Below are 27,379 nucleotides of genomic sequence, written 5' to 3'. Positions count from 1 at the left end.
GTCTCTGTCTCTCAAAAATAAATGAAGAAAGGAAGGAAAGAGAAGAGAGGAGAGGAGGGGAGGAGAGGAAAACAGCAGTTCCTCCTCCTTCCGTTGGTTGACTTGACCAACCTTGACAGCCTCCAGGAGGGCAGCTCGGTGTGGTAGAATGGACGGGGCAGGGGTGCTGGGGTCCAACCAGCATGTCCCAGCTGCCTCCCGTGTCTGGGAAACATGGGGAAGTGAAAGTCACTTCTCTGAGCTGCAAAGTGTTGCAGAAATCTAATGAGTCAACACCTACAGAAAGGCTTTGATAAGCAGTGAATAGGGCCAGGCCAGGGCAGGGAAGGCGTGGAAAATCTAAGGAGGCCTCCGTGCTTGCACAACCCTGAGAGCGAATGCCCTCCTTCAGGTTTGCCCCAAGGTGCCTTACCGGCCTCACCCTCGCCCCCGCCCAGCCCTGGGCTTTAGACTGTCAACAGCAATAGCAGCTAACCTTGATCGACTACCTGGCACATTAATACCTCTTTTCATCCTTACAACGGCTCTTGTATTATCCTCATTGGCAGATGAGGAAAGCGAGGCACAGAGAAGCTAAGGAATTTGTCCAAGGACACACAGCCAGTAGAGCCAGGAATCCATCCCACGCAGGGAGATTCTAGAATCTCAGCTCTTAACCATTATGCAAAGCTGCTAAGTTATGCTGGTCCACTGGGGAAGCCCAAATTCCCTGGCCACAACCATGCCCCTTCCCAGCCTGTCCCCTGCCTCTGTCTCTGCCTCTTCTACCCACATTTCCCTGGGCCTCCAGCCAAAACAAGCTCCATGGAGTGGCCCCAAGGGAGCCACGTTCTTCATACCTCTGTCTTCGCACCTGCTGTTGGCCTCCCCCGATCCTTCCCGACACCCATCTCGCTGTCCCTGACTGGCAAACCCCTATTTATTTTTCGAGACCCATCTTAAGTCGTGCTTCCTCTGTGAAGCCTTCCCGGACCACCACCCCTAGACAGTTAATAGCTGACCCTCAGCGTCTCCAGAGTACCTTGACTTTCCTTGGTGCCTAAGGTTACTGACTATCAGGTAGGGTCTGGTGGGGCAGACAAGCAAATGTATATTCAACGTACATGAATTCAGCTACTGCTTCCTGCAGGGAATAAAAGCAGGAGAGGTTGTATAAATGGTGTGAGCGTCCCCACAGGGTGGATGCGAGGTGTCCCTTCTGCTGGTGTCACTTCCTCGGGCTCCCATGATCCCATGCCCTGAGGGATCACCCACAATTTAACAAAATATATTTTGCAAACCCGGCCCCTAAGACCAAATCGCTGCTTTGTCTGGTGCTCGACCTGAGAGGCAGGGATCCGCGCCATGGATGAGCAAACGCCGGCCGCAGCCAGCAGACTTGAGGGAGGGATGTTGACGTGCAATGTGACACCTTCCTCAGAGAGGACAGGGCTGTGGTGGCCGGAAGTGCTTTTCCCCTTATGGGCTTGCTTGGGAATCGGACTCCCACACAGGCTGTGACTGATCAGCCATGCTGATTCACGATTATGCCACTTGGCTTCTGCGTTCTGTCTCCCTCGACATCCCGGGCTCTCCTGCAGGGCATCATAGGTGTCTCCTGGTGCCCAGGCTGGGCCCGGGCCCTGCTGGGAGCTGCTTGGTGTCGGGGGCGGACAGAGAGTGAGTGGAAGTCAAGCCCCCCCTGGGAACCACACCCAGAATTGAGGCAGCTGGTTATGACCCATCGAAAAAGTTTTAAATCACATTCGTCAGTCTTTTAAACTGTATCTCAGGGACGCCTGGATGGCTCAGTCGGTTGAGCGTCCGACTTCGGCTCAGGTCGTGATCTCACAGTTAGTGAGTTCGAGCCCCACATCAGGCTCTGTGCTAATAGCTCAGAGCCTGGAAACTGCTTCAGATTCTGTATCTCCCTGTCTCTCTCTTCCCCTTCCCCACTCACAGTCTTTCTCTCAAAAATAAATAAACATTAAAAAAAAAAAAAAAAAAAAAAAAAAAACCCTGTATTGGACAAATCTGGGAGCAGATAAGTCCCCTGATGTGTATCTGGTGGAATCCCCTTCTTTGGGTTTATTTTCCTTGCCTTTCCCTTGCAAAGAGATAGGAGAAGAAAGAACAGGGGTGTTTGTATAATATCCTGTGATATGGTGATTAATGAATGGTGATTAAAACAATTGGAAATTCCCGCCTGAGATGCCGCTGGTGAGGCAGAAACTAGCGAAGTTATCCTAATAAGGAGTGGTCGGAAGGCAGGAGAGTGAAGAGAAGTGTGATTCATGACCCCAAGCCTGTCGCCTGCAAGCTTTCCCGAATGCCCGGAGCCCGCGAGCCCGCTCGCTGCTTTCCACAAGGCTGGGCTTGACTTGGCTTGGAGTTCTTTCCACTCGGAAGACCTGGAAATCACGCCAGAATCTGGAGCTTTGTCTGAGTTTCTGTGAACCTGGGTAATAGATCTTCCAAAATTACTACACCAGCGAGATACCAAGTTCCTGGGGAGGCAAAAGAAAGAGATGGTGAAGAAGAAAAAGCCCAACCACTTTCTTTAAATGTGTATTTATTTTTGAGACAGAGAGAGACAGAGTGTGAGTGGGAGAGGGGCAGAGAGAGAGGGAGACACAGAATCCGAAACAAGCTCCAGGCTCCGAGCTGTCAGCACAGAGCCCAATGCGGGGCTCGAACTCAAAAACCGTGAGATCATGACCGGAGCCGAAGTCGGACGCTCACCTGACTGAGCTACCCAGGAGCCCCCACCCCCACCCCACCCAACCACTTTCTGTAAATTACAGCACGTCTGTCAAACACTCAGATGTGCTGACCCGGTGGGCGGTGGCCGTGGTGGGAGGCTGAGATCTATTCCGCGGTGTTGGAATTTCCGATTTCATGGTATGATTAATGGTGGGGAATGCAGAAGACAGAAATGTGCACGCAACATGACGTTCTCAGGCTCCCAGCTTCTGTGATGAGTTTTAAGTGATTTCACTCAAGCAATGAGGGGTCTCTCTGCCACTGAATGGAAGGGCTGGGGGCGGGGGAGGCGGAGAAGGGGGGATTCTGGATTTCAAGTGGGTACAAAGTTGGGTCATCAGCCTCTCGCTCCCCATCTCCCCCTTCTGCTAATACATTCATCACTGAAGATGAGGAGGGCTGTCCTGTGGGTAATGTGTCCTTGGCTGTGACCTTAGGAAACAGCCTGTCATGTAAATCGTCCCTTCCTGCTGCAAAGATGGGTGGGCCTTGGCTTTCTTGCACGTGTTTCCTGTGGGCGAGGAAGCCAGGTGGAGATTCTCTGGTCTGGGGTACTAAAGGAGAGCTACGAACCACTGCTGTGCAGTAGAATGTGCTGGGGGGGGCGGGGGCGGGGTCACCTGGGAGGCAGAACAAAGAAACATTGTGAGATGATAAAAGGACAACGGAAGTGAGTCACTTAACCCTTTCAAAGCTTCATCTTCTTTGTTTGCAGCATGAATTAGAATGTAAATCTACGTTATTTTGACCCAAAATAAAAAATATAGGGGCGCCTGGGTGGCTCAGTCGGTTAAGCGTCCGACTTCGGCTCAGGTCATGATCTTGCGGTCCGTGGGTTCGAGCCCCTTGTCCGGCTCTGTGCTGACAGCTGGAGCCTGGAGCCTGCTTCGGATTCTGTGTCTCCCTCTCTGCCCCTCCCCACGCACACTCTGTCTGTCTCTCTCTTCAAAAATAAATATGTTTTTTAAAAATTTTTTTAAAGAAAAAGAAAAGCTGAGTGGAGGCATTGTAGTGAGATCAGCTTTGTTCTCCAAATCTAATTTAGGGATATTTTAAAATATTACACATGCCACGAGAGAAACAAGGCCCACCCCCAAGATTTTATTTAGCAATATTTTAACTGTGGTCATGACTACTCCTTTATTCATTTATTAAGAGCCTACTTTATGTAATAACACAATCTTTCTAACACACGTTTTTTTCCCTCTTTTTAGTTTATTAAGGCATAAGTTCCATATAACAAACTTCACCAATTTTAAGTGTACAGTTTTATGAATTGTGGCATTTGTGTATAACGCACAGTCACCTCCATGGTCAAGACACAGAATGGTCCTCCCATCCTGCAAAGACTCCTCTGCCCCCTGGAACCCCATCCCCTGCCCCCACCTCCAGCATTAGGCAACTGCCGGGCTGCTTAGGGTCTAACACTTAATTAAAATAACCGTAATAATTGTAGAGTCAGGATTTGGTTTTTTACTGCTTGTTTGTTTTTGAGAGAGAAAGAGCAGGAGCAGGGGAGGGGCAGAGAGAGAGAGAGAGAGAGAGGGAAACAGAGGATCCAAAGCAGACTCCGAACTCACAGCACAGAGCCCGACGTGGCCCTCGAACCCACAAACTTCGAGATCGTGACCTGAGCCGAAATCAGATGTTTAACCAACTGAGCCACCCAGGTGCCCCTGGAGTCAGGAATTTTGAAATAATGCTGTGGCCAAAGGGTGTAAACAGAGACAGAAGAGAAGTAAGAATGGGGAGGAAGGTGATAACCTGGCTAAGCTGGGCTGCAGTCCAGACACTGGGTGCAATGAATTAGCCCCACCAGAGACCCGGGGTCGGAGGCCGGAGAGAGCATGCCATGCCTCCCGGGACTGGGTGTTCCAGGAATTTTTTTTTACCAATAACGTGGTAAGACATTTTTACGACTACAGAAAAAGAACACAAGGTTGACATATACCGCTTGCGTGGAAGCCTGGCAACTGGGTTTCCGAACACGCATCTGGATTCATTTTAAGTTTTTATTTAGTTTTGAGAGAGAGAGAGAACGCACAGGTGCACACAAGCGGGGGAGAGGCAGAGAGAGAGGGAGACAGAGGATCTGAAGAGGGCTCTGCACACACAGCAGAGAGCCTGATGCAGGGCTCAAACTCACGAACCGCGAGATCATGACCTGAGCCGAAGGCAGCTGCTTAACCGACTGAGCCTCCCAGGTGCCCCTGGATTCATTTTAACCTGGTGTCTTAGAGAGCCCCCGAGCCTTCAGATCCGTCCCTGAAGATTTTAAATGTCACTTCAGCCTCCATGGGGACAGCAGGCACTGTCTGGATCCCGAGGCCACCACCGAAAAGGACAGGGAAATTCCTGCTGCCTTCCAGTAGGAAGGTGCTCCCGTTCTGATCATAGGAGGTGCAAACAAATGAACACTCTCAAAGACTAGAGCGGGGAGGGACATAAAAGCAGGAAGACTGGGGGTGGGGGAGGAGGGGAGCACTAGAGGAGGCTGGTCAGGGAAGGTCACTCTGAGGACATGACCTTTGAGCTGAGACTGGAAGGACCAAAAGGACCCAGCTCTTGCTAGAGAAACCGCTTCATAGAAACCAGGACCAGCACGTGCAAAGGCCCTGGGGATGGGAAAGAGGTTCATGTGGTCAAGAAAGAAGGCAAAAGTGGTCACTGAGCACGGTGACCAAAGCAGAGAGGGGTACAAGCTGAAGTTGGAGAGATTAAGACATTTTGCTCCAAAAATGCAAACCGAGGCCGTCTTGAAAGCAAAGTCAGGAAGGCAGCTGAGCTGGCGTCCTGGCGCCCTGAGGCATGTGTCGCTGCCGGGCAGTAGGTGGGAATGCGTACAGTTGCAAAAGTCACTTCTTTCTCAGGTACTGATCACAGACTGGGAGCTGGCAGGAAATGGTAGATTTTTTCTGGCCTAGCCCCCTCCTTTTATAAATGGAGGTTCGGAGGCCCAAAGAGGGTAAAGTTCTTACCGATAAAAATGGACAAGATATTTGCAGTTCACTATCACAGACCGAGGGATCAACTTCCACACTACGTCAAGAGCGGCTGGCTGGTCAGGCCAGAGCAAAGCGAACAAGGGGGAGAGAGGTTCAAGAAGAGGCTGACGGAAGTCCCAACATTTTATCACGTAACTGCTGGCCTGGGGAATGCAAGTGGACTGCAAAGGGACATTAAAGGAACGTTTAGGGGCAATGAAAATTTTTTAGATCTTGATTGTGATAGTGGTCATGTGTATATACATCTGTTAAAACTCATAAAGTGAGTGGGTCCTTTTTAATGTACGTAAACTACAGCTCAATAAAGTTGATTTTATTTATTTTTTATTTTGAGAGAGAGAGTGCCCGAGAGAGACACAGCATGTGCTCACGTGAGCAGGGGAGGGGCAGAGAGGGGGGGAGAGAGACAATCCCAAGCAGGCTTCACGTTCAGCACCAAGCCCTAGGTGGGGGCTTGAACCCACGAACCGTGAGGTCATGACCTGAACTGAAAACAAGAGTCGGACGCTTAACCAACTAAGCCACCCAGGCGCCCCTTAATAAATTTGCTTTTAAAAAGTTTTTTTTAACATTTATTCATGTTTGAGAGACAGAGAGAGACAGAGTGAGAGCAGGGGAGGGGCAGAGAGAGAGGGAGACACAGAATCCGAAGCAGGCTCCAGGCTCTGAGCTGTCAGTACAGAGCCTGACACGGGGCTCGAACTCATGGACCGTGAGATCATGACCTGAGCTGAAGTCAGATGCTTAAATGACTGAGCCACCCAGGCGCCCCAAAATAAATTTTTTAAAAGGGTGGGAAAAGCATAGCTGGTTAGATTGCTATTGATTCATTGTCTGAAGACTTACTGGGCACCTTCCATGAGCAGGTGCCATAACGGGTACTAACCATCCTTTGTCCCAGAACGTGGTGGAACAGAACACCCACATCAGCCCCGCACGTCTCCATGAGCCCCTGGGTTCCCTCCACGGGACTCCCCTACACACGACTGCCCCATCATCCACTGCCCCAGGCCGTCAGCTACTCAGAGACCCCAAATCAGGACCCAAGTCACAGAAGGGGCCGAGATGGCACTTGTTCATGAATCAGGGCCCCCGTCCTGACCGGTACGTACCCCTCTGTTTAATGATCAACCGCCGTCTCACCGGCTTGGTGTTGTCCATTCAGATCATTTTGCAGAACCCCAGTCTACGGTATTAGCGTTCTTTAGCTCTTTCAAAGTTCGTTGACACAACATGTTTGTATCTAATTTCTGCAAACATTTTCCTAGCCTCCACTACTGAATATAGGCATATCCTGGGCATGTGAAGCGCTCAGGGCAGGAGACAGCGGCTCGTTGCAAACAAATATGTCCCTGTGTACATAGACTGTACGTGGACTTTCGTCTATGGTCATATTGAGAAGAGGTGTGACAGTGTCTCTGATTGCTGTTTAATGCTGCACAGATGGGGTACATGAATATATACTGCTCAAGGCATCTAGGATGTGGTACAGTGTTTTTAAATTTCAGAAACATTAATAAAGCAAAATAGAGGGGTACCTGGGTGGCTCAGTCGGTTCAGCATCCGACTTCGGCTCAGGTCATGATCTCACAGTTCGTGAGTTCAGACCCCGCATTGGGCTCTGTGCTGACAGCTCGGAGCCTAGAGCCTGCTTCGGATTCTGTGTCTCCCTCTCTCTCTGTCCCTCCCCCACTCATGCTCTGTCTCTCAAAACTCAATAAACTTAAAAAAAATGTTTTTTCAATAAAGCAAACAAGAGATACTTGTCAGCACCCCATCGGCCATAGCCTGGCACTTTCCCATCGGTAAGGACAGCACTGACATTTTATTTTACATCACTCTCCTTCTCAGACCAGGAGGGAGGGAACAAAGGTGTCAAAGTGGGGGGCTCCCTGGACCAGAGGGGGCAGCACGTTTGGAGATCTAAAGCCTCCTGCTCACTCCCATTTTTCTTCCTTCTTCCAGAAGCTTCCGAGATTGCTCTGCCACACGGAAGTGGCATTACAGTTCTCATAAAACCTGGGATCCCCACGCTGCCGGTGAAACCCTGTTACATCATCAGCACTAAAGGACACTTAACCACATTGACCATCAAATCCGGAGAAAAGGCGGTCTTTTCCTTTAACTGCCAGGACCCAGAGAAGCACTTTGTCATCGAGATCCAGAAGAATATTGGTAAGTACACACTCGTGACCTGTTTGGCCTCCCTGCCTCTCTTTCCGGTGCTGAGCCGGTCTCTAATGCTAGGGAGGTAAGAGCTGTTCTGAAACCCCACACTCTGTTTAGCTGTTATGTGGCCACGTATGGTTCTGAGTGCTTTACAGAGGTTAAGGTCTTGAATCTCCAAAACAGCCCTGTGAGAAACTCACCAAGACGGTAACTTGCCTAAAATGACATAGCGACTAAAAGCAGCAGGACAGGCACTGAAGTATTCTGGCTCCAGGATTTGCCTGCCACCACTGTGCTGCATGGTTTCTTTTCATTCATTCCTTCGTTCATTCATTCATTTAGAGCATGCACTCGAGTGCACAAGGTGGGGAGGGAGGAGACAGAGAATTCCAAGTAGGCTCCCCTTGGTCAGGGCAGAGCCCAAGGCGGGTCTCAGTCTCACAAACCATGAGATTGTAACCTGAGCCAAAATCAAGAGTCAGATGCCGTGGAACAGACTGAGCCTCCCCCAACCCCCGCAGGCGCCCCACCACACTGTTTCTTGATAGAACTTCAGATCTTCAGGTCGGGGATGCTCCAGCTGATGTGCTAAAGTGTTTTTCAACTGAGGTTTAAAGTTTTTAAACGAAAACCTTAAAGCTAATTTAACTCAAATTTCAACTAATTTATTTTTTAATTTTTTTAACATTTATTCATTTTGGAGAGACAGAGAGAGACAGAGCGTGAGCTGGGAAGGGGCAGAGAGAGGAGATACAGAATCCGAAGCAGGCTCCAGGCTCCGAGCTGTCAGCACAGAGCCTGACATGGGGCTCGAACTCATGGACCGTGAGATCATGACCTGAGCCGAAGTCGGACGCTCAACCGGCTGAGCCACCCAGGCGCCCCTCAAGTTTAAACTAATTTAATTGTAGGCTAAAATTTTGCCGACAAGGAGCAAAAAGCAAGGAGTTGGAAGACAAAGAAATTGGAGGGGCGCCTGGCTGGCCTAGTCGGGTGGAACGTGCAACTCTTGATCTCAGGGTTGTAGGTTTGAGTCCCATGTTGGATGTAGTGATGACTTACAAATAAAATCTTTTTAAAAAAAGAAAAGGCATTGGAGGGGTGAGCAGATAAGGGTTGAGAGGTGGGTTGAGGAAAGGAATTGGAGGGTTGAGAGGTGGGTCCACGAAGCACGATGGGGAAAAACAGAATTTTTGAGGCTGAGGGATCTGGTCTGGCTTCAAGCTTCAGGCTCCTGGTCATGTGAGCTCATCACATGGCTTTGTATAAGTCACTTAACTGCTTTGTGACTTAGTTTTTTAGTCTGTGAAATAAGAGTCATTGTACCAACCAGTAGGGTTCTCATGAGGGTGAAATAAACTAATACACTGATGATGTTTGACACACAAGGATTCAACAAACTATGACTCTGACATTATTACTATTACTCACAACTTGAACTTGGGATGAGAGATTAACATAAGATGTAATAACCAGGCAGAAAGAATTAAATGTGTAATTTCCTAATCGTCTTAAGGTGGGCATGCCAGCTAGGAACATAGATGTCGTAACAACAAGGAGAGCACTATTTGGGATCCAGTCAAAGCCATACTCAAAAAATGTCCTTGCTGGAGCATCTGGGTGGCTCAGTGGGTTGAGCGTCCGACTTCTGCTCAGGTCACGATCTCACGGTTTCTGAGTTCGAGCCCCGCATTGGGCTCTGTGCGGACAGCTCAGAGCCCGGAGCCTGCTTCAGATTCTATGTCTCTCTCACTCTCTGCCTCTCCCCTGCTCACGCTCCGTCTCTCTCTCTCTCTCTCTCTCTCTCTCTCTCTCTCTCTCTCTCTCTCTCAAAAATAAATAAACGTTAAGTTTTTTAAAATTTCTTTGCTTTCCATTGAAAATAAATGAATCAGGCAATAGGTAAGCAAGGAAAGGGGCAAAATAAACCTTAGGAAGAAGGCATTCAGAAAAAGAAAAGAAATTAAAGTGCTTACCAGCAGCTTTGAAACTCCATCTGGTAACTAAAGCTAAGGTGTGGTTCTCTATAAAGACTAATTAAATAGATCTCTGACTAGTCTGCTGGAAAAAAGACAGAGAAAATACAAACGTACAGCTTTGAAAGGCTAAATGTTGCTTTCGTGACATTTACAGAGGCGATTTCTAAAATAGACTGTGTACAGCATTATGGTAGAAATGTGAAAATCTGAATAAAAGGAATAATTTTCAGGGAAAATTCAGTGAGCCAGATTGACTCATAGAAAGGTAGGAAACCCAAATCAATAAATAACCGAGAAGGAGGTTGGAAAAAAACGTGCAAGAGGGAGGAAAGTGGGGTTTGGGTTATTAGAGATGATTTCATAGAGGATCCTATAATACATCGAGGAGAAGATCATTTCTATAATATTTAAACTGTTCTAGGGGCACCTGGGTGGCTCAGTTGAGTACCCGACTCTTGATTTTGGATTTTGTTTGGGATTCTCTCTCTCTCCGTGTCCTCCTCAAATTAAAAAAAAAAGAACATTCTAGGAGAGGGTTGGCAAACCTTTTCTGTAAAAGACGGGATGGTAAATATCTCAGAGCGTCTCCGCCCAACCACTGAGCTCTGCACTGGGACAGCACGAAATCAGCCACGGATAATAGCTAAACATATGGGCAGCGCCGTCCCACATGTCTCTTCTCAGTAGCAGGTATTGGGCTGGACTGAGCCCACGAGCTGTGATTTGCTGACTCCCTCCCTGTTCTAGAGCACAGAAAGAGGTGGCATTTCCCGATTCATGGAATAAAGCTCTTCCAACCCTCATATCAAAATGCGCCAGAGCCTAAAAAAGAAAACCACTGTCTAAATAGGGTGAAGGGATCCCACAGGAGCCCAGCAGGAGCCACTCCATGGGGCCCTGGGCACACTGGAGGTGTGGCTGCAAAGCCCAGAAAGAAATGGCTTCACGGAGTGGAGTTTCCCCGAGCTCCTAAAAACAGGTACTATCCTTACCCACACACAAAATCTAATTTTAGCTAATTCTGTCACCTTGTTATCTAAAGACCCTGTTTTGTCGGTCAGGCAACACACTGTGCTGGCATGAACTCGGGCGGACCAGCCACAGCCCGGGCTTTCCTCCTGGGGTGCTGTGCGTTGCAAACACACTGGTCACCGAGGTTCCAGGACTGCTTTGCAAAAATGAGTGTTTGGGCGTGAATGACCTCGGGGGGTCCTCAGACAGCCCTGAAAGACTCCCATGATCCCGCTTCACGTTGCCGGTGTCTTTGGACACTCCACTGGAGGAGCAGTAAGGGTTCAAAGGGTCCCCTTAGAGTGGCCGGAAGCCAAGGCACCGTTCAGATTCCCTGCACGGGAGACGACGGAAGCCTTACTATTCTGTGTCTGCTCTCTGTCCCTTCTTCCACATGCTTCCTTCCTCCTCGAGAACAGCGTTCTTGCTTTGTTTTAAGAGTCTTGGGAAACAAAAGTACATCAAAGGATGTCATCAGCTGCTAGCCTTTAAAAAAAAAGGCGGGGGGTGGGGCGCCTGGGTGGCTCAGTCCGTTAAGCCTCTGACTTCGGCTCAGGTCGTGATCTTGAAGTTTGTGGGTTCGAGCCCCGCATCGGGCCCTGTGCAGACAGCTCAGAGCCTGGAGCCTGCTGTAGATTTTGTGTCTCCCTCTCTCTCTGCCCCTCCCCTGCTCGTGCTCTGTCTCTCAAAAAATAAAATGTTAAAAAAAATTTTTAATGATTTTTAATGTTTATTTATTTTTGAGAAGGAGGGAGAATGAGCAAGACAGGGGGAAAGACAAGGGGACAGAGGATCCGAAGCGTGTTCCGTCCGTGCCGACAGCCGAGAGCCCAATGCCGGGCTCAAACTCATGAACCGTGAGATCATGACCTGAGCCGAAGTCAGAAGCTTAACCGACTGAGCCACGCAGGCACCCCAAGATGGGGATTTTTTTAAGTCATTTGTCGAAAGAGTACCCTTGGAGGACACTTACAAAGCAGTGAGAAAAGCAGGGTAGAGCCAAGGGAAGAAGGAAGCAAAGGTGTGGTTTTAGCTAGTGGAACCACAGGCTGATGCTGGTGTCAGAGGGCATCCCCAGGCTGTCACATGAGACAGGGAGGTCAGGCTTGTTCCCCCCAGCCTTGGGCAGCGATCGGCTGTGGGCTGCTACCCACCTTGGGGGGCAGGGGTAGGTGCAGGACAACTCTCAGGCTTTCTGGCCAAAGGGGGGCTCCCCCGGCCTAGGCGACTCCCCAGAGAAGAGTGAGCTGTTGGCCACCAACACTCACGCAGCCAGGAGATCACGCCTCTGCCTGGCGGTGCCCCCCGGCTTCTCCCACAGGGGTCGAGGGGAACAGTGCGTGGCCTGGTAGCGTCTGTGACCAAGCTTGCTCTTGTGGCTGTGTTTCAGACTGCATGTCAGGCCCGTGTCCTTTCGGGGAGGTCCAGCTTCAGCCGTCAACATCGGTGCTGCCCGCCGTCAACAGAACTTTCATCTGGGACGTCAAGGCTCACAAGAGCATTGGTCTAGAGCTGCAGTTCTCGGTCCCTCGCCTGAGGCAGGTCGGGCCGGGGGCGAGCTGCCCAGACGGAGTCACTTACAACATCAGCGGCCGCATCGATGCCACCGTGGTGAGAATCGGAACCTTCTGCAGCAACGGCACTGTGTCCCGCATCAAAATGCAAGAAGGGGTGAAAATGGCCTTACACTTGCCGTGGTTCCACAAGAGAAACGTCTCTGGCTTCAGCATCGCAAACCGGTCTTCTATAAAACGTGAGCACACCTCCCCCCGCTCCGTCCCCACCGGTTGCTGAGGCTGAAACGTACCAAAACAAAAAATGCCCGTTGCTCTAGACGGTCAGGTGTTGGGCAGTATGGTACGAATATCTTGAAGGAAGATCTCACTCTTCTGTAAGTGGTGCGGATCTCCTGGTGTGAAGTCACCCTTCTCTATTTAAAAAAAAAATTTTTTTTAACATTTAGTCATTTTATTTATTTATTTTTTTAACATTTTATTTATTCTTGAGACAGGGAGAGACAGAGCATGAACGGGAGAGGGTCAGAGAGAGGGAGACACAGAATCTGAAACAGGCTCCAGGCTCTGAGCTGTCAGCACAGAGCCTGACGCGGGGCTCGAGCTCACGGAGTGCGAGATCATGACCTGAGCCGAAGTCGGGCGCTTAACCGACTGAGCCACTCAGGCGCCCCACGTTTAGTCATTTTTGAAAGAGAGACAGTGTGTGAGCAGGGGAGGGGGCAGAGAGAGAACGAGAGAGAGACATAGACTCAGAGCAGTTTCCAGGCTCCGGGCGGTCAGCACAGAGCCTGCCTCGGGGCTCGAACTCACGAACCGTGAGATCATGATCCGAGCCAAAGTCAGATGCTTAACCGACTGAGCCACCCAGGCGCCCCGCCACCCTTCCCTCATAAACAAACCGTGATGCCACTCTCTTTTCTTGGTCCTTTGTTGCCTGTGAGGTTTGTTTGCACAACACGAAGTGGGATTGGCTCCACAGACCTCTTCTTGATGACCCCGTCCCTCATTTCTTTGTCCTGTCTTCTGACCCCGTCACGTTTTCTCTAATTGTGTCGGTGGCTTGCCAGAGGGAATTTTGTGAGCTGAGGCTTAAACGGAGCTGCTAATGAAAATAAAATCACGCCAACTCACAGTTAAATTAGAAACAAAGGTAATACGCGCTCAGAACTCATCACCTCCTAATGATTTCACCACATTTGACGGTTCTCTGTGCTCCTGAGGTTATTTACGCTGACTGTGCCTCTACGGTGGCGACAAATACAGGGACAAGCTACTGTGCGTCTGCTCCCGACTCCACATTCATGCTTGAAAGCAGCCACGGTGCGAGGAAATGGACAGGCGCCCCACGTTAGGGTGCTTTTCTCCCCCTGCCGGGTTGGTAAACACCTCCTCGCCCGCCACTGATGTCTCCTTAGCGAGGATGAGACCAGACCCAGAGCTCGGGAGCTGAGAGCCGCCCTCCCCTCTTCCTGACCCCGTTGCCCACCGGCCACCGACAGCCAGGACAGGGGTCTCATCGCCTCCCGTTCTTTCTCGTTCGGGCCCCGCTCCCTATAGGGCTGTGCGTCATCGAATCCGTGTTCGAAGGTGAAGGTTCCGCCACCCTGATGTCTGCCAACTACCCGGATGGCTTCCCTGAGGACGAGCTCATGACCTGGCAGTTCGTCGTCCCCCCGCACCTGCGGGCCAGCGTCTCCTTCCTTCACTTCAACGTCTCCAACTGCGAGAAGAAAGAGGAACGGGTTGAATACTATATCCCGGGCTCCACCACCAACCCCGAGGTGTTCAAGCTGGGGGACAAGCAGCCCGGGAACATGGCTGGGAACTTCAACCTGTCTCTCCAGGGCTGTGACCAAGACGCCCAAAACCCAGGGGTCCTCCGGCTGCAGTTTCGAGTTTCGGTCCAACATCCACAGAATGAAAGCAGTAAGTGAGCCCCGCTTTCCTTTCCCTCCTCCTCCAGCTCTTTCTTTCCCTCCTGGATAGTCCGCTTGGCGTGAGGTTCCCTCTCTGTTTCTCACCTGTGGCTTCTGGAACACCTGAACTCCGGACCCCGTACGAGTTTCAGGACGTGCGTTGCCAGGCAGTAAGACGGGCTCGCTGGTGAACACCCACTGCGAGAAGCAAATGCAAACTTGCATTCAGGCCAAGTTATTTGTTTTTTTAAGTGTATTTATTTTGAGAAAGAGAGAGAGAGGAGATGGGAGGGCCAGAGAGAGATGGGGAGAGAGAGAGAGAGGCCCAACCAGGTTCTCCACTGTCAGCGCAGAGTCCGATGTGGGGCTCGAACTCAAGAACTGTGAGATCTCGACCGGAGCTGAAACCCGAGTCGGACGCTTAACCGACTGAGCCACCCAGGTGGCCCCAGGCTAAGTTGTTGTTGTTGTTTTCACTTTTTTTAATGTTTATTTATTTTTGAGAGAGAGAGAGAGAGAGAGAGAGAGAGAGCATGAGTGGGGGAGGGGCAGAGAGAGGGGGAGACACAGAATCCGAAGCAGGCTCCAGGCTCCGAGCTGTCAGCACAGAGCCCGGCGCGGGGCTCGAACCCACAAACCATGAGATCACCACTTGAGTCGAAGTTGGACACTTCACCCGCTGAGCCACCCAGGCGCCCCAGGCTAAGTTGTTTTTAATGAAAGTATAGGGAGGTTACTTTCTGTATCGCATGTCTTGACCCTCGATGTGAATCAGGATTCACATTGCACGGCCACCGTCAGCATTAACGAACCCAGTTTTATTGGCTGAGTGCCCCATCCACACTGTGGGCACACACTCCATGCCAAGCCCTGACCTAAGCAACCACTTACACCGCCTCAGCTAATCCTTACTACAACCCCAGAGGGGAGGCGGGAATTACCCTCAATTACTGCTGGAAAACCAAGAGGCCCAGATTGCTTATAGAACTAGCCCAACGTCACGTAGCTTGTCTGGAGCAGAGCAAGCCCAGAACCCAGAGCCTGTGCTCTGGATCATTCTGAACCCCGAGTGGGGTTTACATCCCTCTACACGCAGTTACTGAGATGCCACGAACCTAGAAAAGGGGAGTCACGGCCGGAAGTAGGGGGAGGCCAGGTGCCCAGGTACCGACACTGAAGCAGGCACCTGCTCTAAGGCACTTACTTGCCCTTCTGGAGGTGCTCACCCTCAGGGTCACGTAAGTACAAGGTCAGCCCCTGAGAGCGAGCACCTCCTTCAACTTTGCTCCACGGGGAGTGGCGCGGCTGTTGAAATAAAAGGAGCCTGGGTGGCTCAGTCGGTTAAACCTCTCACCTCAGCTCAGGGCATGATCTCACAGTTCATGGGTTCAAGCCCACATCAGGCTCTGAGCTGACCGTGTAGAGCCTGCCTGGGATTCTCTCTCTCCCTTATCTCTCTGCCCCTCCCCGACTTGTGCTTTTTCTCTCTCAAAATAAATAAATAAACTTAAAAAAAAAAAAAGGGTACAAGATGAGTTCAGAGTGGAATTAAATGGGAGCATGGTGTTTATTTTAGTAGAGCTGATAAACGTCTGGAAAGTGACAGTGTGGGACCCGCCCAAGGGGCTGCCTCTGGGCGTCTCTGGAAGATGCAGCACCACCACATCCATTTTTTTTTTAAGTTTTTGTATTTATTTTGAGAGAGAGAGAGAGAGAGAGAGAGCAAGCAGGAAGGGACAGAGAGAGAGAGAGAGGGAAAGAGAGAATCCCAAGCAGGCTCCGTGCTGTCATCACAGAGCCGATGCAGGGGCTCGAACTCATGAACCGTGAGGTCATAACCTGAGCTGAAACCAAGAGTTGGACACTTAACTGACTGAGCCACCCAGGTGCCCCAGCCCCACCATGTCCTGACCCAGGATGACTTCTGATTTATAATAACCGTGTAGAAGGTGTAGCTGTGTGTGTGTGTGTGTGTGGGTGTGGGTGCGTGTGTCCACCGACGTATTTCCGTGATCCCACTGTCACAATTTTATCATCAGAATGTTAAAAACCACCACCCAAGAACGGTGTGGGTTTGAGTTTAGGAGACAGAGACATTTATCATCTCAGCTATGGTTAAGTGCTGTCGATTTCTTGTATTTCCTGGAACGTCAGCTGAGTTGATCTCTACAACGAATCAGACTGTTAAACAGGCTTTCTTCACCCGCATCAAGAAGGATTTGGCTTTAGTTTCGAGGTAAGTAAAGAGTCGCTAGCTGCGGTTTAAAGCTGTTTAGCGGTGTCCCGGCTTCACGTAAAGGGGGATCTGCCTACGTGGATTCGAATCCCAGTTTCCCTACGTGCCGTGGGACTGTGGACAGAGCACCTCACCTTTGTGTGACTCAGTTCCTCAACTTAAAATAGAGAGGGTGGGCCCGCCCTCGTGGGGATGTTTTAAGGATGAAATGAGGTAGCACAGTGCCTGGCAGGTGATCAGCGCCCTTACGTGGTTCTAGATCAAAGACCCAGCGCTTGACCTCAGAGACAGACCGTAACCCAGAAGAGACATGACTTGCAGGATGCAGGAGGTCACGTCCCAGGAGTTTTCGGGGGGGGTGGGTGCCATGGGGCTCAAGGCGGGGAGCACAGAGCAGGCTGGCAGGATTTCCGGGGGGAGACTCAAGGCAGAGCCAGGCGTTTCCCGTCTACGCAGGAGGCTCCCGGACGGTGGCTGCCTCTCGTGGCCACTGGAAGGGAGTCTAGTCTGTGTGCTGTTTGTTTCTGCTCTTCCTTGGCCTTGGAAATGAGAAGGAAGAAGCTGTGGGGTTGTTTCAAGACACGGAGTCCCTCGGTAGGAGCCTCTGCCCTTCGCTTGACCGCCCTTTGCCCCCGTAGAAGAAACAACTGCCCAGAGCAGAGCCCGCGCCCCAGGCACACGCATGTGGGGGTTTGCATTCAGCACAATGTTGTATTTATCCGTCCGCATAGCTGTGTCCCGCTAACCTCCTCCCAATCGGGAATCTTGTCTCATTCCTCCATCTTCCTACACCCACCACGGTTTCTGGCACATTCCAGGCCCTTTTGTTTTTGTTTTTGTTTTTGTTTTTTAAGTAGGCTTCATGCCCAGCATGGAGCCCAACGCGGGGCTTGATCCCACAACCCTGAGCTCAAGACCTAAGCTGAGATCAAGAGCCGGATGCCCAGGGGCGCCTGGGTGGCTCAGGGAGCTGAGCGTCCAACTTGGGCTCAGCTCATGATCTCATGGTTCAAGCCCCGCGTCGGGCTCTGTGCTGACAGTACGGAGCCTGCTTGGGATTCGCTCTCCCTCTCTCTCTGCCCCTCCCCCACTCTCTCAACGTACGTGCATAAACTTAAAAAAAAAAAATCTCTACAGATTCCACAGAAATGATGAGGGGCCTTTATGAAACTTCAGTCAATAAGCTCATCCCTTCAGGGGTTTCCACGGTGTCCGTAAGTGGCAGGTAGTGAAAGGTTGTCTTTTTTCTTAAGGGGGAGGGGTCTTTCCAAATCTCCAGCTCAGGTGTTCTTTACCAAGAGGAAGCACCTGCTGATTCTCTTGCGGTAGGAAGCCTTCCATCAGGATGTCGCCTTGAGCAAATCGGAGGTCTCTTTCAGCTGTAAGTTGGCCAAGGTCACACCTACCCCTCCTCCTCCTGGTGAGGGTGGGGTGAGGCAAGAATTGCGAATGTAAACAGTGACATTTCCATTTCTCCCTTCTGTGAGAGGTGAGGGGTGCACACGTCCTTCTTGCTCTGACAGCTGAGGCCCCCTGGGAGCACGTGCCTGAGGCAGCACGTGAATTTACTGTGTCTGCCCTTCGAGTCATTGAAAAAAGATCTTTGAATGTTTATTTTTGAGAGCGAGAGACAGAGAGACAGAGCGCGAGCAGGGGAGGGGCAGAGAGCGAGGGAGACACCGAATTCGAAGCAGGCTCCGGGCTCCAAATTGTCGGCACAGAGCCCGATGCGGGGCTCGAACCCGTGAACCCCGAGATCATGACCTGAGCTGCAGTCGGACGCTCGACTGACCGAGCCACCCAGGCACCCCAACCCCTCAACTTACTTTGAGAGCCAGCCAGACTCAGTGTGGAAGGAAGGCACGTCAGAGGACTAATGAATGAAAGGCATACGCAGAACCAGAGAACCGGCTGCATGCAGCGTGTTAGCACGGAGGCCGGGGGTCTCCTGACGCTCCCCACGATGCAAGGTCTGTCTTGCCCCGGAATCAGGATTGTTCTCCCCAACAAACCCCGCTCTCTGTTTCGGCTTCACCGCTGGGTGTCTCAGTATACAGTGGGGGTCTCTTCCTCAAAGAAAAGAGGAGCTGTGCCACTGTGGCAACAGCAAGGGTCCGCGAGCACGAGGGGCACTGGAAGCCTCACACGCTGCTGGCAGGAGGGGTAAGAGGGTGCGATCGTTTAGGAGAACAATCTGGCAGTTTCTCACAACCTTCTACCTACCTATGACCCAGAAATTTCACTCCAGGGTAATTAGGCCAGAGAAACAAAACTGTAAGTCTGCTCAAAGATCTATAAAAGAATATATAACAGGGGCGCCTGGGTGGCTCAGTCAGTTAACCGTCTGATTCTTGATTTCAGCTCAGGTCATGATCTCGCAGTGGGTTAGTGGGTTTTTGCCCCATGCGGGGCTCGAACTCACAAACCGTGAGATCATGACCTGAGCTGAAGTCGGTCGCTCAACCCACTGAGCCACCCAGGCTCCCCTTAATCCTTTTTTTTTTTTAAGTTTATTTATTTATTTTTAGGTCGAGAGAGACATATAGACGGTGAGTGGGGGAGGGGCAAAAGGGAGACAGAAAATCGCAAGCAGGCTCCGTGCTGTCAGCACAGAGCCCGACATGGGCCTCGAACCCACGAACCGTGAGATCATGACCGAAACCAAAAGGACTCTTAACCGACAGAGTCACCCAGGCCTCTCTGAAAATTACTTAACCTTTCTAAGCTTCAAAGTTGTAGTTTATAAAATGGAGATAATAGGGGCACCTGGGTGGCTCAGTCCCACTGAGTGGCCGACTTTAGCTCAGGTCATGATCTCCCGGTTCACAGGTTCAAGCCCTGAGTCGGGCTCTGTACTGACAGCTCAGAGCCTGGAGAGAGAGAGAGACAGAATGTGATCGGGGAGGAACAGAGAGAGAGAGAGAGAGGGAGACACAGAATCCGAAACAGGCTCCAGGCTCTGAACTGTCAGCACAGAGCCCGACGCAGGGCTCAATCCCACGAACCCCGAGGCCGTGACCTGAGCAGAAAGCAAGAGTCCTGATGCTCAACTGACTGAGCCACCCAGGCGTCCCCCCCATTGGCTACAGGCTTGGCCACGTGAGTTTGCTTCCACCAATGAGATGTGAGGGGAAATGCGGGTACCACTTCCAAGCAGAAGCTTCAGCACATGTCCTGTGGTTCACCTTTCAAACACCGTCATAAGACCGGGCTGTCGCAGAGGCCTCTCCTTCAGCCTGGATCTCAGAATTAAAAAGACATGCCCCAGAGGGGTGCCTGGGTGGCTCAGTTGGTTAAGCCTCTGACACTTGGTTTCAGCTCGAGTCATGATTTCACGGTTCATGAGGTGGATCTCCGCATAGAGCCCCGAGCTGGCAGCGCAGAGCCTGCTTGGGATTCTCTCTCACCCTCTCTCTCTGCCCCTCCCCCACACGGGCTCTCTAAATAAATAAATAAATAAGTAAACTTAAAAAATAATAAAAGACAGGCATCAGAACTGCAGCCAACTCACGATGGATGTATACATTGAATGCAGAATAAATCTTTGGTATTCTAACCCTTTGGATTTCGGGATCACTTGTTACTGCAACATAACATAGCCCAAGCTGACCGACACACTCCCTCTCAAGGATATCATGAGGCTTAACCTAACACGTCAGGGACTCTCTGCCATGTGCCAGATATGGAGATCCATGAAGTTCACTCTCCGACGGGAAGAACAGGCAAGCAATTGGAAAATGAGGACTTCCCATTAAAGAGAGATTCGCTTCCTTCTTCAGCCACCCTGTCATGGCATTTAAAACATTTCTAAAAGCATAAATCCCAAGGGAAATGACAAATGGAAAGGAAACAATGTGCTCACATTTCCCAAAGTGGGACGTAGACGGGTAACTGATTCAGCAGACCCGAAAGTGCAGAATCTAATCCCACAGTGGGGAAACTTCCAGAAGAAACTTTCAAAGGCCCAGGAGTTGGCAGCAAGTTACCTCCAGAACTAGGGCTAAAAGCTGGAGTAGCCACTCCAGCCCCAGACCAACAGAAGAGAGGAATTTCTTCCCTGGTAAAGGGAAGGTTTTGAACCAGAGATCCTATTTGCATGAATAGGGAGGTGCTAAGCTGAACACAGGGAGCTTGAATAAAAGATTGATGTGCTGCCTTTTTTTAAGTTTATTTATTATTTATTCCGAGAGAGAGAAAGGGGGGCAGGGCGCAGAGAGAGAGACTCCCAAGCAGGCAGCTCGGCACCCGATGCGGGGCTCCGACTCACAAGCCGTGAGATCTCGGAAGCTAGGCGCTTAACCGACTGAGCCACCCAGGCGCCCCTAAACGTTTCTTTTTTTTCTTTTATAATTTGTGTTTGCTCCACATCTATAAGGATATTCTCTTTGCTTTGAAGTACCAGTCTAATTTGATTCTTTTACTAATGGGAGACACTGTTCTCCTGGCCCAGCCAGGAGTGGTTCATCTTTTGCTCACTTGTTGGAACTAATAGCATTTATCAGAGACCACATTATAATATCAACGGGTATAACATCTATGAATAATGATAATATCTATGAAGAAATATTATATCTATTAATCTTCTATCCCTGAACTAATGGCACACTGCTGCTAATTACTACACATGAGAATGTTTATACAGGAGGGGCGCCTGGGTGGCTCAGTTAAGCATTTCCGCTCAGGTCATGATCTCACAGTTCGTGGGTCCGAGCCCCCCCATCGGGCTTTGCACTGACGGTGCGGGGCTTGCCTGGGATTCTCTCTCTCCCTCTCTCTCTCTGCCCTTCTCCCTCCTCTCTCTCTCTCAAAATAAATAAACTTAAAAAAAAAAAAAAAGAGAATATTTATGCAGGAAAATATTTAAATAAATGATGGCGAATATCACTTGTTCATTATCAAGCAGCCACTAAATGACCGAATATTTTCAAAGATTCGTGAATATGAAAACTACCTGGAAACATAATCAAAGCCGTGTAAAGTAATAAAGGAAAAGCCGAGTATACAATTTTATGTATACTATACTTTTCCGTAGGTGAAAACGTTCGTACGCGTGCGTGTGACCCAGGACCAAGATGAACTTGAAGTAGTAACAGCAGTTAAGCAGTGGTAGAAACTCAGTCCATTATTTTTCTTTTTCAGTTTCTCCTGGAGTTCTTGTATGTTCTCTCTCTTTCTTTTTTTTTTTTTAAGTTTATTTTATTTATTTGGAGAGAGAGAGAGCACAAAATGGGGGGGGGGGGGGGTGGCAGAGAGAGAGGGAGAGAGAATCCCAAGCAGGCTCCACACCAGCAGCGTGGAGCCCGACGCGGGGCTCAGACTCCTGAACCACGAGATCATGACCTGAGCCGAAGCCAGACGCTTGACCGGCTGAGCCACCCAGGCGCCCCTTTGTGTATTCTCTTACTAAGAAAATATGTTTCCAATGCTTCCCAGCCAGGAGAGGTTTGGTGCTAATTTTTGCCCTGTCCGCCGGGTGGCCGCTGACCCGTGCCTCAGACCTGTTTTCTCTTTGCGGTTTCAGATAAAATCTACGTGGTCGACTTGAGCAACGAGCAAGCCATGTCGCTCACCATCGAGCCGCGGCCCGTCAAGTTCAGCCGCAAGTTTGTCCCCGGCTGCTTCGTGTGTCTGGAGTCTCGGACCTGTAGCACCAACCTCACCCTGACCTCCGGCTCCAAGCACAAGATCTCCTTCCTTTGTGATGACCTGACTCGCCTGTGGGCGAACGCCGAGAAGACCATAAGTACGTCCCCTTGGCTGGCGCTCCTCTGGGGCCGTGGGTGGCTCTCCCTGCCCCTCCCCATCTTCTCCATGGGGTCCACTGGGTAGGCTATAGACAGTCTGATCAGAAATGTCCCCTGCAGTACAGAATAGGCAGGGGCGACCAGGAGAGGTAGAGATGTGCCCCTCTCGGACCAGAGCCTCTGCTGCATCGGTGTCCTTCAGAAGGACACTACGTCCCCACGTCCCTGCTTGTCTCCTCTGCCCAGCCTTCCAGAATCCCTCGTGAGATCCTCTCGTCTGTGTAGCCTTCCCCAGCCTCTCCCATCCCCATGTCCCCACCTCCACGCTCAGTGCGCACTTAGCACCCCTGGCGTGAGACCGAGCGTCTGGAGGTCAAGAACTGTGGCTTATTCCGTTGTTTCGGTCCCTTGAGCCCCTGGTGGTGCGGCACACGTATTAGTCACCTAATAAATGTTTGACGGTTGGAGGGCAGCGAAACACATAGTCCCCTCCCCCCGCTGGGCCACCGTGACCTTCGACGTGGATGCTCTCCGAGTTTCCTCAGATGCAGCAGCCGAGGCCACAGGACGCAAAGCAGCCTGCCCACTAGGAGGCGGCCAAGCTGGGACGCGGGCTAACGTCTCCCCAGTTCCAGCCCTGCTCTGACCACTGCACAAAACTACCTGCCCACGGTCATGGACGCTGGGACGAAGGTCTGGGTGGAGGGAGAACCTATATGCCCTGCCCATACTTAGCATCTGAGACTCAGATCCACAAAAGAGACGCTGGCAAACAAGAACAGAACGTTTCCGCCCCAAATACTCCCCAGAAGTGGGTCTGCCGGTTTAGGGAAGAGTAAGACTCTGGGGCGCCTGGGTGGCTCAGTCGGTTAAGCGTCCAACTTCAGCTCGGGTCATGATCTCGTGGCTCACGAGTTCGAGCCCCACGTCGGGCTCTGTGGCGACAGCTCAGAGCCTGGAGCCCGCTTCGGATTCTGTGTCTCCTTCTCTCTCTGCCCCTCCCCTACTCTCTCTCTCAAAAATAAACATTGAAAAAAATGTTAAAAAGAATGTGAGGGGGCGAGCGGGGCAGCTGGAACAGGAGCATCAGGGAGCCGGGAGTGGAGGACAGAGCACGAGAGGAGAGACCAAAGGGAAGAGCAAGAGAGCCTGGGCGGCCTTGAGGGCAGGGCAGGATGCACCTGCTGGTCTCCTCCCTGCCTGGTGCCACGAGCTCTTCTCTTCCAGGCTGCATGGACCACCGGTACTGCCCCAGGAGGCCCTACTCCCTCCAGGTGCCCAGGGACATCCTCCAGCTGCCCGTGCAACTGCACGACTTCTCCTGGAAACTGCTGGTACCCAAGGACAGGCTCAGCCTGGCATTGGTGCCAGCCCAGAAGCTGCAGCAACACACGCCCGAGAAGGTCTGCAACACCAGCTACAGCTACCTGGTGGCCAGCACGGTCCCCGGCCAGGACCTCTACTTCGGCTCCTTCTGCCCCGGAGGCTCCATCCAGCAGATCCAGGTGAAGCAGAACGTCTCCGTGACCCTCCGCACCTTCGCCCCCAGCTTCCAACAAGAGGCCTCCAGGCAGGGCCTGACCGTGTCCTTTATCCCCTACTTCAAAGGTGAGGACGTCTCCCTCTGTGTCCCCATCTCCCTGCCCCTTGCTTGTCTCGGCATCCCTCTTCTGTTGGGTGGGCGATCGCCTTCATTAAGTTGTCAACTCGAAGGGAAGGGGCAGCTGAGTGGCCAGGTCCTGGCGCAAGAAGTGTGACAGACTGGGGAGCCCTCCTCCTGACTCTGCCGTTAGCCTCGTGTGGAAAATTCCGGGAGGTAGAAATAAGTCTCTGACAGTGGGAGGTGATGGGTGGCGAGGAGAAGAACAAATCATCAGGTTCAAGTCTGAAAGTTTATTTATTTTGAGAGAGAGAGGGAGAGAGTGCAGGCAGGGGAGAGGCAGAGAGAAAGGGAGAGAATCCCAAGCAGGCTCTGCACTTGGAAGGCTCAATCTCATGAACCTTGAGATCACGACCTGAGCCAAGATCAAGAGGCAGATGGACACTTAACCAACTGAACCACTCGGGCCCCCCAACCAAGACTTTTATCTGAAGTTCACTTCGTACTTTGTTCCCAGAGGCCTGAGTGGGGAGGGAGAAGAGTCTTTGGCCATAAGATTAAGGTCAGCCTTAGGGCCCCTGAGTGGCTTAAGTGGCTTATCCAAAGTTGGCTAAGCATCCGACTTTGGCTCAGGTCCTGGTCTGCAAGTTCGAGCCCCGCATTGGGCTCTGTGCTGACAGCTCAGAGCCCGGATCCGGCCTGTTTCAGATTCTGTGTCTCCCTCTCTCTCTGCCCCTCCCCCACTTTTGTGCGCTCTCTCTCTCTCTTTCTCCATCTCTCTGTCTCAAAAAATAAATAAATCTTTTTAAAAATTAAAAAAAAAAAAAAAAAATTAAGGTCAGCCCAGGCTGCCAGATCTCTCCAAGGCTACCCGAGAAACCCCTTCTGGGGGCTCTTTGAAAACAAGACATACTCCGTGCAGTGTGAATGCTGGGGTTTTATCTCACTTGAAGGCCAAGAACGAATCCAGTTAATGTGTCGGAGGCTCTTCAGCTTTGCAATTCTCCCATTCTTCCCAGAACCCCAAGTGGGTTTTTCTTTTAGTGTTTATTTATTTATTTTTGAGAGAGACAGAGAGTGCACAGGCGAGGGAGGGGGAGAGAGCGAGGGAGACACAGAATCCCAAGCAGGCTCCGGGCTCTGAGCTGTCAGCACAGAGCCCGACGTGGGGCTCGAACCGTGATATCGCGACCTGAGCCAAAGTTGGACACTTAACCACCCAGGCGCCCCAGAACCTGAAGCGTTTTCGTCTCTGAAACAGAAATCGCTGTTGACCAGTCACGCTGGGAGCAGCGCATCGGGTGGACGTTAGCTAGCTGGAGGGCGTTTCTGAAAGGAAGCTTTCAGAGAGAACCAGCGGTTTGGCAAACGAGCCTCTTTTTTTGTTTGTTTGGTTCGTTGGTTGGTTGGTTGGTTTTGTTCGAGATCTGAGCACCTGACCTGAGACTCTAACCTTGTGCTGACCAATGCTCGCTGGCCACGTGTGGCAATTTATATTTAAATTAATAACAAAATTAAAAATGTAGTTCCTGTCACATCAAGCACTTTTCAGGCCGTCCACAACGCACATGGCTGTGGCTCTGCCCCCGGATGGTACAGATGGAGGCACCCAGGAAATATTGTAGGTTCCGTTCCAGTCTACTGCAATAAAGCAAGTGAAATGAGTTTGGTTTCCCAGCGCATGTAAAAGTTATATTTACACCATACTGTAGTATAAGATAAATAAAAATAAGATTTTTGTAAGCAAAAAAAAAAAAAAAAAAAAAGTTATTGCTTAAAAAATGCTAAGCATTGGGGCGCCCGGGTGGCTTACTCGGTTAAGCGCCCGACTTCGGCTCAGGTCACGATCTCACAGTTCGTGAGTTCGAGCTCCGTGTCGGGCTCTGTGCTGACAGCTCAGAGCCCGGAGCCTGCTTGGGATTCTGTGTCTCCCTCTCTCTCTGCCCCTCCCCAGCTCACACTCTGTCTCTATCTCTTTCAAATGTAAATAAACATTAAAAAAACATTTTTAAAAATGCTAACCATCGTCTGAGCTTCCCGCAAGTTGTAATCGCTGATCACAAGATCGCCGTAACAAACACAGTAATGAAAAAGTTTGAAACGTCGCGGGAGTCACCAAAATGTGACACAGAGACACAGAGTGAGCACATGCTGTTGGAAAAATGGCGCCACAGACTTGCTGTTGGTAAAAAAATGGCGCCACAGACATGCTGTTGGTAAAAAAATGGCGCCACAGACATGCTGTTGGTAAAAAATGGCGCCACAGACTTGCTGTTGGTAAAAAATGGCGCCACAGACTTGCTGTTGGTAAAAAAATGGCGCCACAGACATGCTGTTGGTAAAAAATGGCGCCACAGACTTGCTGTTGGTAAAAAAAATGGCGCCACAGACATGCTGTTGGTAAAAAATGGCGCCACAGACTTGCTGTTGGTAAAAAAATGGCTCCACAGACTTGCTGTTGGTAAAAAATGGCGCCACAGACTTGCTGTTGGTAAAAAAAATGGCGCCACAGACATGCTGTTGGTAAAAAATGGCGCCACAGACTTGCTGTTCGTAAAAAAATGGCGCCACAGACTTGCTGTTGGTAAAAAAATGGCGCCACAGACTTGCTGGGCGCAGCGCTGCCATAGACCTTCAATCTGTAAAAAGTGCAGGATCCGCAAAAGGTAGCAAAATGAGGTGAGCCTGTGAGAAACTTTAACGTCACCGCAGAGAGCTCTGTTGGACGACGCTAGTCCAGGCACTTGAATGTCCTCTCCTCTGTCGTTTTCCCCTCTGTTTGGGTTCAGTGACACATCTATGTGGATTCTCTCCCCTTTCCTGCAGAGGAAGGCGTTTTCACGGTGACCCCAGACACAAAAAGCAAGGTCTACCTGAGGAGCCCTAACTGGGACCGGGGCCTGCCGTCGCTCACCTCAGTGTCCTGGAACATCAGTGTGCCCAGCGGCCAGGTGGCCTGCCTGACCTTCCTCAAGGAGCGCACCGGCGTGGTCTGCCAGACGGGGCGTGCATTCATGATCATCCAGGAGCAGCGGACCAAGGCCGAGGAGATCTTCAGCCTGGAGGACGAGGTCCTCCCCAAGCCAAGCTTCCACCACCACAGCTTCTGGGTCAACATCTCCAACTGCAGCCCCGTGAGTGGCAAGCAGCTGGACCTGTTCTTCTGGGTGTTGCTTACCCCAAGGACTATGGGTAAGGGCCTGCAAGGTCTTGTGCGGGTGGCGGTGGACGGCAAATGGGCGGCCGAAGCCTGGGGGGCAAGCCTGGGAGGGAGTCAGAAGACAGGGATTTGAGTGCTGGCTGTCCATGTCTCTGTCAGCTTTTGCATCAGCAGTGCTGCGTAACAAACGGCCCCGGCACTCAGCGGCTTAAAAACAGCCGTTTGTTATTGCTCACGCGTTGGCTGGGCGGTTCTGGTCTGAGCTGGGCTTATCCGGGTTCACTCACTCATGCACCCGTG

The 27,379-nt window shown here is 51.1% G+C and overlaps 1 protein-coding gene across 2 annotated transcripts in view; it reads left to right on the top strand.

Annotated features, from left to right (window-relative positions):
- CDCP1 (CUB domain containing protein 1) overlaps positions 1-27,379 on the top strand; it is a 54,846-nt gene that overhangs the window by 21,300 nt on the left and 6,167 nt on the right. For both annotated transcript variants that reach the window (XM_042978747.1, XM_042978746.1), the window contains exons 2-7: positions 7,713-7,922; positions 12,297-12,659; positions 13,981-14,349; positions 22,097-22,318; positions 23,547-23,927; positions 26,746-27,111. In XM_042978747.1, coding sequence (XP_042834681.1) covers positions 7,713-7,922; positions 12,297-12,659; positions 13,981-14,349; positions 22,097-22,318; positions 23,547-23,927; positions 26,746-27,111 — 1,911 coding nt within the window. The remainder of the gene's footprint in view (positions 1-7,712; positions 7,923-12,296; positions 12,660-13,980; positions 14,350-22,096; positions 22,319-23,546; positions 23,928-26,745; positions 27,112-27,379) is intronic.

The sequence above is a fragment of the Panthera tigris genome, chromosome A2, assembly GCF_018350195.1.
Source record: "Panthera tigris isolate Pti1 chromosome A2, P.tigris_Pti1_mat1.1, whole genome shotgun sequence".
NCBI classification, from domain to species: Eukaryota; Metazoa; Chordata; class Mammalia; order Carnivora; family Felidae; genus Panthera; species Panthera tigris.
This window is presented reverse-complemented; position numbering and strand designations above follow the sequence as displayed.